Here is a 21,684-nt window from a genome sequence, read left to right as displayed (position 1 = left end):
AATGGTGCTCTACAGTGCAGTCCGTCCGTCCGTCCGTCCGTCTCCCCCCCCCCCCCCCCCCCCCCCCCCCCCCTCCCACCCACCCACCCCCCCACATGGTTCAGCTTCACTTTCGGGGCTCGGGCTAAAGTGCCGAGGCGATAAGAGTGTTTGTCTAACACTCTCCATGTCAAAACACTCATCTATCTTCTCTGTATCTATCCCCACCAGAGAACAACAGACAGACGCTGATAAAATGGCTTTCCCACAAGCCTAGAGTGGGAGAGAGAGGGATGGAGAAAGGGGGGGTGGCAGGGAGAGAGAGGGATGGAGAAAGGGGGGGTGGCAGGGAGAGAGAGGAGTGAAGGAAAGGAAGAAAACAATTCAGACGCAGTAGTGAGAAGGAGATGGGAACGAATCAAGCTTGTGAAAGTGTTTTTGAGTGTGTTATTGTGTTAATGTGACCACTGTTTGACTCCGGTTGTCATAAATGGAGCTCATACCACTATATTTGAACACATTGTAAGCTACTGTATGAAACTGCACTGGGCTAACAAACTCATAATTAAACAAACTCCATTGAAAATCTCTGAAGCTAAAATGTATTTGATTCCCATAAAATGTTGAAGACTATACAGGCAATAGGCCCATGTCTCTATTAGCTATTAGTCCGTGTTAGTCTTCTGTCCACATCAGTGAGGCTGAAGTCCAGTGTCCAGGCTTGGCCTATCTCCCATCACCCCCTGGTCAGATCACACTGTAACCCCCTAATCTCAACACTCCATCATTGTCCAGTCTGCTGCCCTGTCCCTGGCTGGTCTCGGTCACATGATGCCTTATCAACGTGACCACCACTATTAACCTAATTGTGAAATTGTCTGCTGAGATTTTACCTTTGTGAGGAAATACAAAGAGAGCACACTGAGAGTCAGTGTTTAGAACGCCTATTCCCCCTCAGGAGACTGAAAAGATTTGGCATGGGTCGCCAGATATTCAAAAAGTTTTACAACTGTTATATCACCGCCTGGTATGGCAACTGCTCAGCCTCCAGGCCGCAAGGCACTACATCACTGGGGCCAAGCTTCCTGCTATCCAGGATCTCTATACCAGGTGGTGTCAGGAGAAGGCCCTAAAATTTGCCAAAGACTCCAGCCACCCTAGTCATAGACTGTTCTCTCTACTACCACACGGCAAGAGGTACCGGAGGGCCAAGTCTAGGTCCAAAAGGCTTCTTAACAGCTTCTACCCCCAAGCCATTAGACTCCTGAACAGCTAATCAAATGGCTACCCGGACTATGTGCATTGACCTCCCCCCCACACACACACACATACACACATCTTTTACACTGCTTGCTACTCTCTGTTTATTATCTATACATAGACACTTTACCTCTTCCTACATGTACATATTAATTACCCCGACTAACCTATGCCCCCGCACATTTACACTGTACCAGTACACCCTGTATATAACCTCGTTACTGTTATTTTATTGGTGCTCTTAATTATTTGTTACTTTTCAAAAAATATATATGTTTATGTATTTTTTTTTCAACTTCAGTTTGAGTAAATACCTAACACTTATTTTCACTGTAAGGTCTACTACCCCTGCTGTATTCGGCGCATGTGACAAATAATATTTGATTTGATTTAGAAGCTACAAATATTTGATCCTGCTGCCCAGTCTTCTCCCTCTCTATCATCTATAGCACAGGAAGGCGGCGTCACCTCCTGGATGGTAGGGTCCAGCTCTGAGGTGCCCACGGCCAGCCGCCCGGGCACACCATCCAACCGGCGGCTTTAAATAAGAGATCAGTTTCATCCTCCCACTGAGGCGGAGGGAGTGATCACGAGGCCTTTTAATCACTGCACATCTGTAATCTCTGCAGGTTAGCATGGCGCTACTCTACGCAGGACCTCCTCCAGTCCTAATCACTGCTAATTACCACTACCACCCACCACAAAACCCCATAATGACCTGGGGTTCTTATCAATACTGCTCAATGACCTGCCGCTCGCCTCTCGGCCTGATACTGGCCCCTCTGTAGAGGCTCTACACCCCCCACAGCCCTGTTCAATGCCCTGCCACTTGCCCACTCCGCCTGATACCCTGGCCCCTCTCCTCACCTCTACACCATATCTATACCCTCACAGCCCTCAACAATATCCCCGGCCTGGAACACAGACATCATCTACGCTGCTGCGTGACCAGTGGCCACAAAAACACAGGCCTTATCAATAGGGATCTTGCACGACAGAGTCCACATAGACCGAGGGGCCAGCCTTATCAATATAGCTCCACTCTGGCAGTGTCCACACAAAGCCTCATCAATACGGCTGCTTCACCAGCCACTGAGGCGCCCTGTCCGTTTACAACAGCAGACAATAAAACAAACAATCACTCTATCATTAATGAAATGACTAATGCAATTACCCGATGAGTAGAAAGATGGGGATAGAGGGAGGGTAGGACGGAGAGGAAGGACAGAAGGGTGAATAATGCAACAATGAGGTCATAAATTAGTAACAAAAATACATGTACAATATTTCAAATGCATCATTGACCTGGATGTAGCCAACAATCACATAACCACTTTTATTTTATAGAGACCTTGTATGTTTGTGACCTGTTGTGGCACGTATCCACAGACAGACTCACACAAATTCCCTTCCTCTCTGAACCCTTCAAGAGGAACAAAGGAAACATCACTTCTAAGCTGAGAAAAAAAAACATACTTGTTAACAGACACCTGAAAGTAGTTTGACAAGTCTGTCAAATTGTCATGAGCTCAGTGAACATTGATGTCCTGCCGTTACATGGCCCTATGAGTAACCCAACACCACCAAATGGGTTATAAATTATATAATGTTAAAGTACTACCAATGAGTAGTAGTACTGTAGGGGGACCGGAGTTCAGACTAGATTACCCAAACAATGTTTTGAGACAGACATACAGTAGCACTTCCTGGTACAGGTCAAATACACAGCGTACATTTATCTAGTTATTCTCAACAATTCATGGGACTCTTGGACAGCAATTCATGGTCTAATGGACAAGAACTTTGAGTTATTGAGCAATGAATGACAACATCACCAGCATTACTCAACGACAATGACCAACATTACATCAGCCAACCTAACCTAGCGTTCTGTTGGTTGTCACGTGTGCAAAACAAAATGATTGACCAATGACTAACAAAAAGCAGTTACACAACCCTAAGTAACAGGTGCTCCCCTACTCCCCAACACCATAGTCTCCTCTATCAAGGCTAATTGATTTTAAAAAACAATTGTTGATATCAAATGAGCACATCGCTGCGGAGCCATTGATTTTTTTGACACAGTACAACAGGAAATCTTTATCAGGGCCGTACTACGACCCCGCGCTAATAGGTGGGGTTTGACCTCTGCTGAATGACAAATCCCTGAGCTTTCTTCCCCACTCACTCAGCATGGGGACTCCCTCTCTGCTCTGCCCTGTAACTCCCAACTGAGGAAAGAAGATGGGCCCCAATCGGTAAATCAAAATCAAATGTTATTTGTCACATGCTTTGCAAACAACAGGTGTTGACTAACAGTGAAATGCTTACTTAGGGGTCCATTTCCAACAATGCAGAGTTAAAGATTAAAATAAAAAAGGTAAAATAAAAATAGATGGTGACACGAGGAATAAATACACAGTGAATAATAAATAACAATAAGGAGTAAAAATAACATGGCCATCTATATACATGGAGTACTAGTACAGAGTCGCTGAACAGGGGTACAAGGTAATTGGAGGTAGCTACTGTATAGGTAGGTATAAAGTGACAGGCAACACGATAGAAAGGCAACGTGAAAGGCAACACGATAGATAATAGACTGAGGAATAAAGGAATGCCAAATAATTTCAGCCTCCTGAGGGGGAGGAGGCGCTGTTGTGCCGTCTTCACAACTGTGTGGGTGTGTCTGAACCATGTTAATTCCTTAGTGATGTGAACAAAGAGGAAGTTGAAGTTCTCGACCCGCTCCACTACAGCCCTCATAGATGTGGATGTTTCCTGTAGTCCACAAACAGTTTCTTGGTCTTGCCGATGTTGAGGGAGAGGCCGTATTCCTGACACCACATTGCCAGGTCACTGACCTCCTCCTTACAGGCTGGCTCATCGTCGTCGGGGATCAATCCTATCACCGTCTGGCCGTCAGCAAACTTAAAGATGGTGTTGGAGCTGTGCGCAGCCATGAAGGGTTAGGGATAGGATGAAAATGTCAGTGAAGACACTTGCCAGCTGGTCAGCACATGCTCTGAGTACGCCGCATGTCCTGGCCCCGTGGCCTTGTGAATGTTAACTCTTACTCATATCGGCTACGGAGAGCGAGATCACACAGGTGTCCGGAACAACTGGTGCTCTCATGCATGGTTCTATGTTTCTTATCTGGAAGTGAGCATAGAAGGCATTTATCTCATCTGTTAAGCTCGTGTTGCTGGACAGCTCTCTGCTGGGTTTCCCTTTGTAATCCGTGGTAGTTCGCAATCCCTGCACCAACTGCTGAACATCAGAGCCGGTGTAGTAGGATTTGGTCTTAGGATGCGGTCTTAGACGCTTTGCCTGTTTCATGGCTCGAAGGTCGAAGCAGGATTTCTTATAGATTAGTGTCCCACTCCTTGAAAGCGGCAGCACTAGCCTTTAGCTCAGCACAGATGTTGCCTGTAATCCATGACTGGTTGGGTTATAAACATACGGTCACTGTGGGGACGACGTCATTGATGCACTTAATTAGGCCGGTGACTGATGTGGTAAACTCCTCAATCAGATGTGTCCCGGAACATATTCCAATCTGTGCTAGTCCTGTAGTTTAGCATCCACTTCAATGGATCATTTCTGTATTGAGCGTGTCACTGGTACTTCCTGTTTGAGTTATTGCTTGTAAGCAGCAAGCAGGAGGATAGAGTTATGGTCTGATTTTGCCAAATGGAGTTACACCTACACTCTCTAACAAGAAACATTTCCATGATCATCCAAGCAGACCCAGAGTCCCTTCGGGTCCAGTAGCGGTTCAGTTGAAAATATACACATTTCTGGATATGCACCTCATGCTCAGGACGCAATCATTTCCATTTTACCCTCTATTGCACAGCAAAGATAAGACACCTGCATCGCCACGCTAATCAGATGAGCTTCAACAGAACTTTATCATTGACATTTACGACTGTTTACCCAACTAATTTCTTTTAACTGCACTGCTGAACTTTTATCAGCAAAATACATACCCTAGGAAAGAGCAGATGCCAAACATGCAAATTACAAATATGTGAAATAAGATAAAATAACTTAAAACAAAATGGGGAACATTACTGTAAGCCAGGGTAGCAAGACAGTGTTGACAATATGTACTCCTGGGAATACAGACAGAAATGAAGAATGCTGACATTCACATGCAAAACTTCATTTTGAGTTCAAAGCCCAGTGGTTGAATGTGTTTACTTGCAATAAGAGCCTGTAATTGAGATACATGACTAGTAACACCCTTGTCTGAGTTTATACTTCAAGTATACTTTATCACTCTAAAAACACAGCCAGCTGGGAGTCCAAGGTTATGTAAAAAAGAAACATACAAAAAGGACAAGCACTGAATGTCATCATTAATAGTGGCTATGTGCAATGTACTTCCTGTGTCTCCGGGAGGCTGTACCAACAGGGGGCACTGTAAAACAGAGAGCAGCTTCATTAGGGTCAAGGGCAGCAGCAGTAGGACTGGAGGGTCACAGACAGGGGAGAATGGTTAGATCTGATCAAGACACCAATACTACCCCTGATCTCCCCCCACCCACCCACACACACACAGACAGTGTGTGTGTGCGTGCGTGTGCATATGTGCGTGTATATGTGCGTGTGAGCTCAATCTCTATTCATTCTTTGCCTCCATCTCTTACAGCCTCCCCTTCCTCCACTGCTACCCTTTTAGAAATTGAAAGTAGAGACCTTCCAGAAACTCTCCCTGATAATCACACATAAATTAATTAGAAAATGTTTCTTGACATTCTCTCCGCATAGATGGAGGGAAAAAAAGACTCGGGCAAAGCCACAAAATTAATTGTACGGTATGTGACTTCGATAATTAATTCAATCATTAATTCATGTCTTCTTTAACAACTCCTTCTGGCTTCATGAAGGACATTTCAATCATAGCTGTATCAGGATGTAGACTTGGAAAGTGAGTGTAGAATGAAGCTACTGTAAACGGTCAGGGCCATGTACAAATCCACTAGCTACAAGTTATAAGGCCTAAGGCGTTATAATAATAGCGCACAAGGATGTGAAACAACGTGCCATAAAATATGAGTCCTTTTCTTACACTCTGGTCTGTGTCTGTACTTTAAAAGAACAAACCGTTTTAAACATAATGCTGCTTCCTGTAATAAATCTATATAGAAATCACAGGCAGTGGTGTAGTGGAGGGTAAATGCAAGTAAACGCAGTTTACCCACCTTTTTCCCTCATCTCCCAACAGTTTACCCACCTTTTTCCCCCATCTCCCAACAGTTTACCCACCTTTTTCCCCCCATCTCCCAACAGTTTACCCACCTTTTTCCTCCATCTCCCAACAGTTTACCCACCTTTTTCCCCCATCTCCAAACAGTTTACCCACCTTTTTCCCCCATCTCCCAACAGTTTACCCACCTTTTTCCCCCCATCTCCCAACAGATTACCCACCTTTTTTCCCCATCTCCCAACAGTTTACCCACCTTTTTTTCCCCATCTCCCAACAGTTTACCCACCTTTTTCCTCCATCTCCCAACAGTTTACCCACCTTTTTTTCCCCCATCTCCCAACAGTTTACCCACCTTTTTTCCCCATCTCCCAACAGTTTACCCACCTTTTTTTCCCCATCTCCCAACAGTTTACCCACCTTTTTTTCCCCATCTCCTAACAGTTTCCCCACCTTTTTTCCCCCACCTTTTTTCCCCCATCTCCCAACAGTTTACCCTCCTTTTGCAGAAAAATGCATTAAAAGAACAGGGAGCATTCTTTTTGTCACTGCGACCGGTGAGCAGAGTTACCCACCTATTTGTTGACCACTACATTACTGATCACGGGTAAGAAAAGGGAAGTATTAATGGGCTAACGGAGGAGAGACAATTGAGTGTTCCACTTCCTAAAATGGCTACTTTTTTCCTACAGTTTTAACAGCAGATTTTGTTAGAGGAGTGTGTCAGAAAAAGTGCCAGAAATTCCCATTTCCTGGTGTTAATTCATTGAATCAGGCTGGAGGTGGCAACTACTGTATTGACATTCAATCATTCCAGAGATACTTCCATTTGGGCACACCAAGCCAACGATGCATTTCAGAAAATACATCACCCTCTCCAAGTTCACCACAGTACAGTACATGTGACAATGCTCTTTCCCCTGCATGAAATCTCATCACACACATCAGATCTAAACCATATAAAAACATTCAGTATAGTGGAGCAGTGAGCTGGAGTGGGAAGTTGGTGTGAGTCTGGCAGTGGAGAGATAGAGGACAGGAGGGGGAAAGAACAAACTGAAACGCAGGGTAGGAAGGACAGGATGTGGGCTAGCACTGCTGAGAAGCCAGGCATCTGATAGGGTTGTAATCACCATGGCTCTGTCCCGGCAACAGGCGCTAACACATCGGCGATGGGAGCAGCTGGGCTGATAGGGCCTGGACAGCACTGAGAAATGTTCCTTTAGATTATACCCCTCGCCTATCAATCATCACGAGGGGAACAGAGTGACACAGAGACAGGGCCAGTTGAGAGAGAGCGAGAGTGAGAGGACAGGGGTGGACAGGGGTGGGGTTCAAGAGGAACGGAGATAGAGGGGGTTGTTAAGGCTTAACTACAGTTGCTCCTTCATTCTAGATAAAATACACCAAAGCAGGTCCATCATTAAACAGTGAGCTTATTATTTTACCACAGTGAAACAGACATGTAATGGCCACCATGTTTATTCACAGGAACAGACCACATTCACATGGAAGTAAACACATTCAACCACTGGGCTTTGAACTCAAAATGAAGTTTTGCATGTGAATGTCAGCATTCTTTATTTCTGTCTCTATTCCCAGGAGTACATATTGTCTTCGACCTTAGATTTTTATGCAACTACTTTTTCCCAAAAAGATTCAAACATGTTTGCAGAAAGAACGGGGTGTCAGCTATGGCATGGCACCTTGAATTTGCAAAACATATATTTTGGTTATTGAACTAGAGCAAGTCAAGTTGATTTAAACATCATTATGGTAACGGAATTACAACATGGGTCCCTGATATGTACTACATAGAAATGCATAATTATGGATATGAATGTCATTCTCCTCATGTTTCACAAGTAGTTTGGACATCCCAACGCAGCATAGTAGAGCACAGTACAATGTAGCACAGCAGAGTAGGGTAGAGTAGAGTTCAGTACACTACTTTTATTTACTGTACTATACTCAGTACTTTACTCTACTGTGCTATGCAAACGTGTGAAACATACATCTACAACAGTTTCAGATTTGGTCCAGTCCAGCCAGGCCAAGGTGGACTGACCTAATTTCAAATACTTTTCACCGTCCATGGACATCCGGTGCTCAATGTGTGAGGATGCTGGTTACAGTAAATGGAAAGAGAGGAGGCTCATGGGTAGGTGTCAGTAAGAGCTGTAAAAGGTAACATTAACTGGAGAGAGAGAGAGAGAAGTTGTCCACTCAGACAGATTTATAACTCTTGGTTTGACCACCGACGACAGAAAGAAAACAGTTATGAGCTGAACATAACAGTATGTAAATTCAGTTGCACTAATTCCATGACCGATTTCTTGGTTATTCCATTACCAATTTGGTAACGAATTACAAGTTTTAATCACTTAATAATATAGGCTCTTAGTGTTCATTTGACACCCAATTTGATATTCTCCTGTGAACTTCACATGTAGGCAGTGACGTGTATTCATGGATGCCAAGGGAAGCCAGGCTTCAACAAATATTTAACCAATAAATAAGTAAATCAAATAATTTATATTTCGTCTCTCTGTGTTCTCATAATTTTCTGTAAATTTGCAAGTGGCTGAATCTCACCGGAGAAATCATCCGAGCGAGGGAAACAATGCCCCTCTGTCTCAGCATGTGTAGCCCATGTACCTGATTCTCTCTGGACAGGGAAACAGTGCCCCTCTGTCTCAGCATGTGTAGCCCATGTACCTGATTCTCTCTGGACAGAGAAACAGTGCACCTCTGTCTCAGCATGTGTAGCCCATGTACCTGATTCTCTCTGGACCAAAAGAGTATAACATGTAGCATTTGATTGATTGACTGATGCCAGCAAGAATTTGGCCTCCCTTGATCATTTCTTTTTTTGCCAATCAGCATTGAGCTGAGTTCAACTGTGGGATGTTCCAGTGCAGCAAAACACCCCCCCATGGGAGGCCAGTTTGGATTTGGCTTCAGACCAATCAAATCACGTATCTGTTTCTGGTCTGCTTGTGTTGATGTCCTGCAGTAGCTAGCTTCTAAATCGGCCCTTTCCTAAGCCATGGATGGAGATGGGGATTTGGACTTGTGGTTATGATTATGACAGCGATTCTGATCTAACCATAAATTAATATGTTGTGCCACTGGCCTGAGACAAGTTCAATATGCAGCCTAGATGTAGCTTAGTAGGCTCACATTAACTAGATAACTAGCAAGCTTAGCTGGTTAATTGTTGCTCATACAAGGAAGTAGCTTATGACAACAAAAAACTAAAAGTGTACTGTATGACAGAGCCATAGACCGGTTTGCCAACATGAAAAAGAGGATGCCATTGGCATTCAACTAGTCCACAAGTAGGGTGAGTCAACATTTTTGTTTAAGCGCGCACGCACACACAGAAATCAGTACCATGGACAGCCACATGATATTTAGCAACATTGATTGGACTAAATCGTTTTTGGTATATTTACATTTGTTTTCAGTATTAAACTAAGCATATACAGCCTTGTTGATTTGATGTTTAAATGTTTAAGTTGAAATGGTGATGGAATAGCAGAGGCAGTGCTCCTGTTGTCTTTGTGCTGATGTGCAGGAACTCTGTGGTTCTCAATCAGGTGTTGTTTAGTAAACTGTTGAAAACATTAACTTGCTTGACCATGCTGCAGGAGATATAACTGTTTGCAACATTTGCTTTGTGGACTTCACCGGACAGATGTTGCTTTCCTTTTTTAAAAATGAAACCAACGTATTTGTAGTTGAATTTATTCTGCCACTGAGTAAACTGTTGTCTTTCTGTTGTCACGGCCTTATTGTGTATCACAGTGGTGTATGAACGAATGGGTTAGAGAGCAAAACGCAATTATCACAACATAGGTGGCATTTTTGACTGGCTTGGCTTGCTCAGTGATTTTACCCATGCACCGCTACCGCATGTAGGTGCTCATGGGTCCTTTTCTATGGAAATGCCCTGAATCAACATGTCCAATGGGCATAGAGTATCTAAAAGGCAAACAAACCTCCGGGAATGAGTAAGAAATAGCTTCTGAATGATAAATATAATCTGCTGTAATAGACAGGTTACAGAGAAGCCATGAGAAAAAGGTCTAGTAATGAGTGGTTGGCTTTTTATACACCAGTCTGCTGTGTGCTCATTATAAGAACATATCAAGAGACCAATATTTCCCTTAGGCACACATTCTCAGCCTCACACCAGAGGGCGAAACACACTCCCTCACCCGATCCCCGCACTCCTACTCCTCAATCCCTACCCCTCAAAAGTGATGTCAGACCACAGTCAAATGTTTATGATGTGACTGAAACAACGGTCTACATAAATGTCAATAGACCAACCGTAAACCGCCCCAGATAACAGGATATCTTCACACAACCACAGTCACTGCCAACCGGATCACAAATGAGCTGCTTTACCCTAGTATTGCCATTATAGGAAAATGTATCTTCTTTCGCCAAGACATGCTGTAGATATACACCCACAACCTTTGCAGAAATGCATAGAAATGAAAACTGTATCACCACAATCAGTACACTTCATCCATGAAAGAATCACTTTGATTGGTGGTCACAGCAAACAAGTGTTCTTGTCCTTAGAATCATCATCTAGGTACAAACGGATACTTTCTGTAGCAAAGTATTGTCCTAAAAAAATAACAGATTTTGGGATTGGTATTTTTGTTGATTTCTAATACTAAGAGAAAATAGCTACACAAAATGATGCCAATGTGTTATTACTGGACTTGATACCTCCACTGCCTTCTGCCTTTCGTGACACACAAGGAATAGGCTGAAATAAAACCTCAAAAGTAAAACCACTATATCTCAACCTGATACACACAACTAAACTTGTATAACTTCTCATTTGATGGAAATCTTTACAGAGAAATAAAGCAACTTGCAAAATAATAAAAAAGCAAAGCACACAAGGAACATTTTCCAGATAACATTACTGCCTTTAATATTATGCATAGTGATAGGAGATTACGGTCTCCAAAACTGCTAAATATAAGGCATGTTCAAAACCTTGCTGTTAGGTACATGAATTTTCTTTATAAATTCACATAAAACCATATATCATACGCAGATTTAGAAACAGACATCATAATAATCATACTTTTTTATATTCATGATTAAAACTACTTGTATTTAATACTTTAATCTTGGTATACCTGTAAGGAGCCATGTCAGTTCTACCTCTGCCTTTTCCACTTTAGTTCTGCTCATCCCTCATCCCCCCGCTCACCCTCCAATTCCCTCTACGGAGCTCTCCTATAGAGGGATATGCAGATTCAGTCACTCTCTGCTGACAGAGAGACAACCTAACCCTCTATACACACCTTCATATCAGGACCACTCCCTCCCTGCCTCTCACCCACCACCACCGCTGCCCAAAATAAATTATCATAATTTATATGCCATTGATAATATGCATATTACTATGTCACTCCATGGTCCTTCATAATTAAATATTATACAAATCCACCACGCCTGGTAAATAATAATTATTATTATTATTACGTTGCCATAATAATTTATTATTGCGGGTAATTTGGAGGACAAGGATAGAGGAAAATGCTAGCAAGGCAGGTCTGCTGGGTTTCTCCAGGTCCGATTGCACAGCTCAGTGACACTCAGTCTGTTCTGTTCAGTATGTGGAGGAGAGAGAGACAGGAGTGACAGTCTGTGAGCCACGAGGGATTACTGTGATGGCTATTTGCATATCAAGAATTTTAAGCAGAGAGGAAAATATCAAACCCTCCAGCCAGCAAGGTCATTCAAGAGACACATTTTTTTCTCTTCATAATTTATTTTGCATATCATGCAGCAGGACACATCCTAGATTAAAAAGCCCCTTTACCGTATCATACTATCCCTGCCAGACACTTGGTCCCAGCCACCGCCTTCCATTCTAAAACACCACACCCTCATCAAACTCTATATTACACACACCAACTCCATTACAGAGAAATACAACCACAGACACACACCTCATCTTCCAGGTGGCCTGAAAAATATAGCAAGAATATCATTTGTTAAATATATATTTGAGCTAGTGTAAGCCTTTTCCTACAGCATCCAACTTCTTTAGATATTGCTTATAGTCAAGGCCTATTTTAATGTTCATGGTTTTCACTATCAATTAATGTCACAAAGGCAATGTATTGATAGTTATTGAAAGTAAATATAATGATTTAATTTTTTATACTGCTTGATAACGATCGTCTATAGTCATATCACTCACTTGGATGAAAGTGTAGGCTACAACCATATGATAACCACTTATCATATGGTCCTACCAGGGAAAATAACACACTAATGACACTTTACAGGAAGATAGTATAATGCCTTTCTGATGGGAAGTGTCACATTTTATTTTCTAATAACAGGAAACGAATGTGGTCGACAAATATAGGCATGGGAATAATTCAAATCCTTATTTTGAGCAATTACAATACGAGTCTTCCTTCTGTTCGTGTGAAATGTAATGTCTGAGCAGTGGTAATGACACAGACACAATGCAATATAATTTACAGGAACGAAATAGATTAAAAAATATATAAAAATCCTTTCTATAAAGAATTGCTAACGTAATAATCATTACCATTATATTGTAAAAATGGGATTTTTGCACAGAATTGGAAATTACATGAAAAATATTTCTACACTGTAAATGAACGACAAATATTCATGATTGTGTTCATCATTGACTCATTATGGCATAGAGAGAAGACTGCGAGGGCCTGAAGACATCAGTCATGGAGACAGAATATATCAAATTTCTCACATAAAGCGTGGCTGCCATGACATGAACATCTAGAAAGCACAGAAATTGAGGGCAAGCACCAATCTCTGGCAGACAGGAGCATGACAGTCTGCATTTGTGAGGAGGAAAATAGTTAAGTTGGACAGCTTGTGAGAGCGACAGAGAGAGACGGAGAGAGTGAGAGGGAAAGAGAGAGTAAGAAGGAGGGGGAGATGTCTGTGGTGAGGACCTGACCAGACCCTGCTCTCTAGTGTAAACCACCCCCAAATCCCTGTACCCAGACGGACAGCCAGACAGACAGGAGGTAGAGACAAAAACAGATATGCAGCTAGAAAGTTCTGTATCTTCAGCCTGATCCGAAAACAGGGGTAAACTAAGTGACAGTGAGAAATGAGCAGAACGCTAACACAAAGAAGAAAGAGATGAAAGGCTTTTCCATATGAGAAAATGTTCCTCTCCCAGAGACTTGTGAGAAATCGCTGATGGAGACTAAACGAATGTATGAACAAGACCACGTTCACCATGTCTCCATTCCTGACATTCAGAGGAAGAAATAACAAGAGGGAAGTGCATGTCTGGGTTTGGGGGGTTGTTAGTGGTGATGGGGGATTGTGTGTGTGGGGGGGGGGGGGGGGGGGCTTGACGATAAGGGAAAAATTCAGACCGGTCAAAGTTTCCCTTTTGCCAATCGTGCTCCTGATAAAGACAGCGCCTGCTCCAGTACTGATAGAAGGGCTATCTCTCGCTCGTTCCCCCTCTCTCTTGCTCTCCCGGCAGTTAGTTTGTGAGGAAAAAAGCCTATCACACTAACATCACTGTGCTGCCATCAACCAGCAACCACACAGCAATTAATATCGCTCCAATTACTGTTAAAGGGACAGGCTGGGACATGACGATAATGAAAACATCCTCAACTAAAATAATTAAAAAAACACTGACATACTCACTGATGGGCACACACACACTCACACACACAGTTTGAAAATAAATATGAAAGATAGATCCTATAGTAATCTCCTTACATTATTTAACTGAACAGAAGAAAAATAAAACAGCTATGACAAGAGGGAGGGAAAAAATATGATGGCAATTGCTTGTTAAATCCTCTGTGACATGTTTGTGTTCTCAGATGGGTTTTTGTTACAAGTTTAATCAATTCCCATTGGTCACATTAAAGGCTGCCTCTCCCAAACAACAGCCTGGGCACATCACACCATCTACACAATAACACAGCAACTTAAAACACACTCACACTTACTTTACAAAACAAATACACAGCCCTCAGTCAAGACTGCTATGACAAAAAAACAAACACATTACACACGCACCACACAATAAACAAGACAAACTAGACATGGATTCACAGTCTCTGACTAGACGGACAGACAGACAAACTGACTCACCTGGACCCCTCCAATGTAGACAGTCTTCCTCCTCTTCCATCTCCTCCTTAGTGTGTGTTGGACCTTTCTCCTCCTCCTCATCATCATCATCAGGTGCACAAAGGGATTCATGTGTCCTTGGCTCTGTTGAAAGAAGAGGGCATCAGAACAATGAGACATCTATTCAAACAACAGGGTTGGTGCATTATACATTATATACGTATCATATTATAGTAATATGACGTTACACAGAGACATGAAAACAAACACTATTTAGAAGAGGATCGATGGCCATCCAGTGGCTATTTATCCACTTTTGTCTTATTCAACCTGTGTGAGTGTGTGTCATAGTAACCACTGTTCTAATATCAAAAAGTTATTTCCGGGTGTATGTAATAACACAAAAAACGTTCTGGGCTAATAACGTAAGAAATAAATAAATAAATAAAAATTGCAAAGTGGTTTAGGAGCTAGAAGCAGAGCTGCCATGTCTATCAGCGCCATCCATCCAGAGGACAGGACACTGTGTGTGTGTCTGTGTGTGTGTGTGTGGTGCTCGCAATTCGTCACACTTGAGTGTGTATGTGTGTGTACAATGAGTCTACTCCACACATACTTTCCTCATCATTGGCGGTTCCTGTCTGTTGATCAAAGCCCTCAGAATAAAGCCTCCATAGCTGTGTAACACAACACCTCAGCACGGAGATGGACCCTTTGATTCTCCAAGCGACACCACAGACAGAAAACCTCATTAGAGACGATGTCTAGTGATCTCTCCCTCTCTGCCTCCGTCGCATAAAGGCAAACCACCTCCAACAAAGACACAGACGGAGTATACACTCTAATCACTGTCATCAATATCCCTGTCTGTCTTTGATGAAGGTGATTACTGAATCTCTCTCTCTGATCAGTGTTCACTGTGTAGGGAGAACTCTGAACCTCCTCTTTGACTTTGGTATCATACACTTTACTTCCACTGTGTTCCTACATATCAGAATGGGCTGATTATCAGCCATTAGCTTAATCAGAGGGACTCTCCCGCCCCTGCCCCACTCACCTTTTCCCCTTCCCCAAATCCCTTCCCATCAACCCACCCCGATAACACCTCGGCCTTGTGCACAAAGGGCATGTTTACCATTGCATTCTCGCTCAGATAAACAGCGATAGCGCTCGATCGATACCCAGCCATAAACGTCCGCCAACGACGCCCTCAGAGAGGTGCTGTTATTAGTGTAACAGTTGAAGATTAGATCTGTATCGTCAAAAAAATAAAAAAATAAACCATTGCCTGCCTCCTCCTCCCTAAAAATCCACCCACCCCGTCCAACTCTCCATCCCACCCCACACACACACACACACACACACACACACACACTCAGCCTGTCCCAGCACATCAGCCCCGACACTACTAACCCTCCCTCCCTGCCTAAACAGTCCCATTATTTTCAGCTATAAATCACATTGAATGGCATATTGATTTTATCATGCAGCGCTCAGCTGGGGGAGTGGAGCTGGAACCACAGTTATTGCGTTTAATATTATCAATATTATCTCCCATATCATCTGAGCCGAGGAGGCAGGTATCAGGAGTCGATGACAGAGACTTTTCTGCCGCCCCCTCCTCCCCCCTCTCTACCTCCTCCCCTCCTTCTATGCCTCCCACCCCCCACCCCCCCAACCGAGAAAGCCTCTATCAATCTGATAAGCAGAACTTCCCCTGTCACACCTGCAGGGCAAAGTCACCCAACAACCTGAACTTCTAAACCCAGACTCCTCTTTCTCATCCCCAACTCACTGTGTGTCCTCCCCCTACTGCATTGTTGACCTCTGCTCTTAACTCACTGGTGAACTCCACTGGTTCCCACAGAAACAAAAACAGGGATGCTACTTGAGCACAAAGGCCCTGTGAAGAGAAAGAGTTATTTGGACCAGCAGTGTTGGTCTATCTCCCTCACTAGTTTTGACTAGCATAAGTTTTATTATCCTAATAAGGTCTCAGACAAGGGTCCTTGTTTCAGTAAGAGTTCCTGTATTCACATGTAGACCATAGATCTCATCAAACACTGAGAATGAAGGAACATTGAAAGGAAGCAGTCACACCACGACAGAGACAGATGGATTGAGCAGATGAGTAGCGTATCTGTGTGTGCATGTGCAAAGGTGCATTCTTTGTTCATTGCAAATTAATATATTTGTTTTCTGTCTAGAAGATGAACACAGAGCGGGTCCTGTTACTGGTAGAATGTGTTTTTCTCTCTAAGTTATCAGGAGCTTATCGCCTGTGTCTCTCTCTCTCCCAGATGGTGGATAAGGGACCTTGCCTTTATTAGCCAGCGCTGGCCCGATAAAGACCTGGTATTGATCCCAGGTTGAAAGAGCAGGTCCGTCAAACACGGCTGATTTACAGAGAGCTGATAATGGCAGGACCGGGCAACCGAGGAACCAGAGAGAGAGCTAAATCAACAAGGTGACATGTCGCTTTTCTCCATTCAGTTTGGGGGGGGGGGGACAAAGACACAAGAGAAAACACAAAAATGCAAGCTTTATTTGTCGCTGAAATGTAATCGACGTTCTATTCTTCTCCATCGCGAGCGAGCGCGCACACACACTCACACACTTAATTCTCTCATCCTCACCTGCAGCACACAAGCTGAAACCAACACACAACCCTGGGTAATCTTTAATCTAGTCTCAATTAACACCTGACAGAATTTCCATGGGTTTATCAAACCAAGCCAACCAGCAGACACTTATCACTTAACATTCCATCCCAAAATTTCACAAGAGCAGGAATTTGTCTTTTTTTAAAATAAATACAGAACTCTGTAATAACTCAAAATAATATGATTCGAAGATAACCCTATTCGGTAAAAGACAAAGTCCACATTATGGCAAGAACAGCTCAAATGAGCAAAGAGAAACAATAGTCCATCATTACCTTAAGACATGAAGCTCAGTCAATTCAGAACATTTCAAAAACGTTTCAAGTTTCTTCAAGTGCAGTTGCAAAAACCATGATGGAACTGGCTCTCATTAGGACCACCAAAGGAAAGGAAGACCCAGTGATACCTCTGCTGTAGGGGATAAGTTTATTAAAGTTTATTAAAAAGTTACTAGCCTCAGAAATTGCAGCCCAAATAAATGCTTCACAGAGTTCAAGCAACAGACACATCTCAACATCAACTGTTCAGAGGAGACTGCGTGAATCAGGCCTTCATGGTCGCATTGCTGCAAAGAAACCACTACTTAAGGACACCAATAAGAAGAAGAGACTTGCGTGGGTCAAGAAACACGCGCAATGGACATTAGACCGGTGGAAATCTGTCCTTTGGTCTGATGTGTCCAAATTTGAGATTTTTGGTTCTAACCGTCTTTGTGAGATGCAGCATAGGTGAACAAATAATTTCCGCATGTGTGGTCCCACCATGAAGCATGGCGGAGGTGGTTTGATGGTGCTTTGCTGGTGACACTGTCTGTGATTTATTTAGAATTCAAGGCACACTTAACCAGCATGGCTACCACAGCATTCTGCGCGATATGCCATCCCATCTGGTTTGCGCTTAGTGTGACTATCATTTGTGTTTCAACAGGACATTGACTCAACACACCTCCAGGCTGTGTAAGGGCTATTTGACCAAGAAAGAGAGTGATGGAGTGCTGCATCAGATGACCTGGCCTCCACAATCACCCGGTGTCAACCCAATTGAGATGGTTTTGGATGAGTTGGACCGCAAAGTGAAGGAAAAGCAGCCAACAAGTGCTAGGCATATGTGGGAACTCCTTCAAGACTGTTGGAAAAGCATTCCAGGTGAAGCTGCTTGAGAGAATGCCAAGAGTGTGCAAAGCTGTCATCATAGCAAAGGGTGGATACTTTGAAGAATCGAAAATATATTTTGATTTGTTTTAACACTTTTTTGGTTATTACATGATTCCGTATGTGTTATTTCATAGCTTGTCTTCACTATTATTCTGCAATGCAGAAAATAGTAAAAGAAAGAAAAACCCTTGAATGAGTAGGTGTCCAAACTTTTGGCTGGTACTGTATGTACATGTGAAATTATCTTTGCAACATTCATTGATGGTTTGCCCCTATTCTGTATAGTTTTGGTTAACAATTAACAAGTAGTGGGATATTGGGATATGATGAGTTTATGGGAATTAGTGGTTACATAGCACTGGCAGTTGATTTGAGAGAGTATAGAACTTATTATCCAGGAACCACATAACGTATATTTTAACTTACAACTAATAAAGAAATCATAATGAGTAGGGGGAATCAATCAAATCATCAATGCAAATATTGAATAATAGAGTCAACATAACAGCCGCAGTCATACCTACTGTAGTGAAGACTGCCGAATAGATAAATAATTACTAGAAAACATATGACTGAGACTGAGACAAAAGACTGAGGACTGAGACGACGCTATCAATATATCTCCAAGACCCTGGTGCCATCACAGAAGACAACTGTTGTATGAATCAACTGAAATGATGAGCTCACCACAGATAGTTCCACAGAATGAAACAGGGCACTTGCCAATAATTGTTCATAACCTGGGGAAGAATTAAAAGCAATGGTTCAGTGAGAAAAACCAGGGAACTACCACTGGCAGTAGTATTTGAGTGGCATATGAGCCGTTTGGCAATAGTGGCAGAGAGTCAGGTCACTCACAGCATCTCAGCAAGCTACAGTACCAGCCATGAGCTAAGACATTGTGAGAAGCAGTTGATCTGCTCAGATGCCACCAGGTACTCACTGAGTTGTGTTGCATGGTTATAAGAGAATAGCTGTATGTTTCTCAGTGCTGCCCCAGGCTGAGAGAGTTCACCTTCATTGTACAGGGGGGTGAACAGAGGTGGGAGAGCTCACCTTCATTGTACAGGGGGGTATATGGTGGTGGACTGGAGCTGTCACATTCTGCTGAGTCTGAGGCTCCGCCCTCATCGCCCGATAGGCTGACATCGTCAGGTGTGTTGTCCTCACCACCCTCCAGGTCGCCAATAGAACCTTAAAGGAAAAAAAGAGGGAACATTTAATTGTATTGAAAATCTTTACTCATTTATATGAAGGCATTAACCTCTAACCCACAGCACAATAACATCAGGTGAAGGAATCCATACCCCAATTCATGACTATATATTTAGCCATTTAAATACAGTGAAACTAGAATATTGTGCTGTCACTCTTCAGTACAGAAAGCTCTGAAGTGATTACATTTTTCATTTCATGTCCCTTGTAAAATTGATCTCATGGAATTAGGAGTGACCCAAAAAATTAAGGATATCAAATTCTGCACAACAGATTCCGTAATGTGTGAAAAAAATAAGTGCTATGCCCTGAATGCAAAATTTTTAATACATTGTATATTTGGTACACTAAAGCGGTTTTACTAATGTCATAAAATAATTAACTCACACCTGATATTGTATTTCTATAATCCCTGCTGACTACCTGCCGATTTTGTTGCTGAGCTATTTTAGACCGGTGAGGATAGCCTAAATTAAAGCATAACAATATCATGCTTTAATAATAATAATGCTAATAATGCTTTAAAATAATAAAAATGAATTGATATGCATTCTCCTAATAATTATAATCCAGACTAAGTAAAACCAAGGATGAGAACACAAAACCTTTCCTTGTTTTCATCAGAACCAATCCCCATCATCACGGTCTCATTCTATTGGTGCAGGTCGGGAACAGCTCTCTCCTCACATGCTTTCACTCTACTGTCACACACAGAAAAGGTTCTACATGAGACCACTCTAATTATGAAAGCCCACCAGTATTTCAAATCGGATTGGATGCCACAACTCTCTGTAGACATAACGTTACAGCCTATTCCCAGGAGAGCACATAGATTATGAATTAATCTACCGGCCCTATTCCATAAAGACGATTAGGAACTGTCAAATCGGTGTAAATGGTTATTCTACTGATTACCATGGGAGAAAATAAACAACAAATGCAAACAAAGGCATTGCAATTAAGTCTTGGGGCACAACACAATTTTAAACAAGTACATTTTTGTCAAATTAATACTGGATATTAAAATGGGATTTTACCCCATAGTTTGTAAATGAATTCCCATGAGGTTGTGATGAGCGAAGTGGGATTGTTCCAAGCTAAAGCCGTGACTGGGGGCATATATATTTACACTCCTAGAACAAAAAGGCCTATAATCTATACAAAGCACACAACAATACCCGTGAATAAAGAGTCTTGTAGAAAAAGAGAAAGGCCAATTTTTCTAATTCTGTTAATTTCACTTCCAAGCAATTAAAACGAGGCAGAGATAATGCTTGGAAACAATCGCTGCCTGACAAAGTGTTTCGGTCTTTGTAAATGAAACATCTTTAGGCTAATTTTGACTTCCACGCCTGCATGGTTCACTGTTTCAGATAAAATTAACAGTTAGATTTGGACCTTAATACTAAATAAAAAAAGATGAAAGAAAAAAGATCGATCCCGAACACAATATTTTAGAATTATGTGGCTTGAGCTTTGGTAGATCAAATTTACAGTATATCTGTGAGGACATTTTCATACAATTAATTTTCCTTTAATCATAATTGTACAAAGGGACTTCTCTGTATAAAATTCCAATTATATTTCTTGTTAAAAATGTAAGTTTGAATTATCATTTCTTTCCTCATTACTGTTCTGGTTTAATGAATCAATCGCTGCACCACTGCTTTCAGACATCAAATTGTGGGGAATAAGTTGAAACTTTTGCCTCATTTATCCACAAAAAATATAATAATATTTTTCCCTCTTCAGGATAGTTGGAAGAAAGGATAGTACGGGTTACTTGATAAGCATTGTACCATCCTACATCATCTGAACTTTTCAAAAGTTATAACCACAAATTGTTTAAAACTCACTGAATAAATTGACTGTTAAATAATTCAGAATTAGACTTAATAAAAAATAAATGAATTTGTTAACCAATCATATTAGGTATATTAAGTAACTGAAAACAACACAGAAATATGCCACACAATGGAGATGTCGCCGAGTATAATTTGAGGAGCAAATGTCTGGATTGTCAATCAAGTATTGAAACATGTAGTATATAACC

General features: G+C 42.1%; 1 protein-coding gene across 1 annotated transcript in view; it reads right to left on the bottom strand.

Moving 5' to 3' along the window:
- The window catches only part of LOC110494451 (zinc finger protein ZFPM1), a 95,505-nt gene that overhangs the window by 25,107 nt on the left and 48,714 nt on the right, over positions 1–21,684 (bottom strand). Inside the window, exons 2-3 of the mRNA XM_021569506.2 lie at positions 19,473–19,610; positions 14,621–14,743 (exon numbers count right to left, since the gene is read on the bottom strand). Coding sequence (XP_021425181.2) covers positions 14,621–14,743; positions 19,473–19,610 — 261 coding nt within the window. The remainder of the gene's footprint in view (positions 1–14,620; positions 14,744–19,472; positions 19,611–21,684) is intronic.

Source organism: Oncorhynchus mykiss, chromosome 2 (genome assembly GCF_013265735.2).
Source record: "Oncorhynchus mykiss isolate Arlee chromosome 2, USDA_OmykA_1.1, whole genome shotgun sequence".
NCBI classification, from domain to species: domain Eukaryota; kingdom Metazoa; phylum Chordata; class Actinopteri; order Salmoniformes; family Salmonidae; genus Oncorhynchus; species Oncorhynchus mykiss.
Note: the sequence above shows the minus strand (reverse complement) of the source record. Positions and strands in the feature narration are given on the sequence as shown.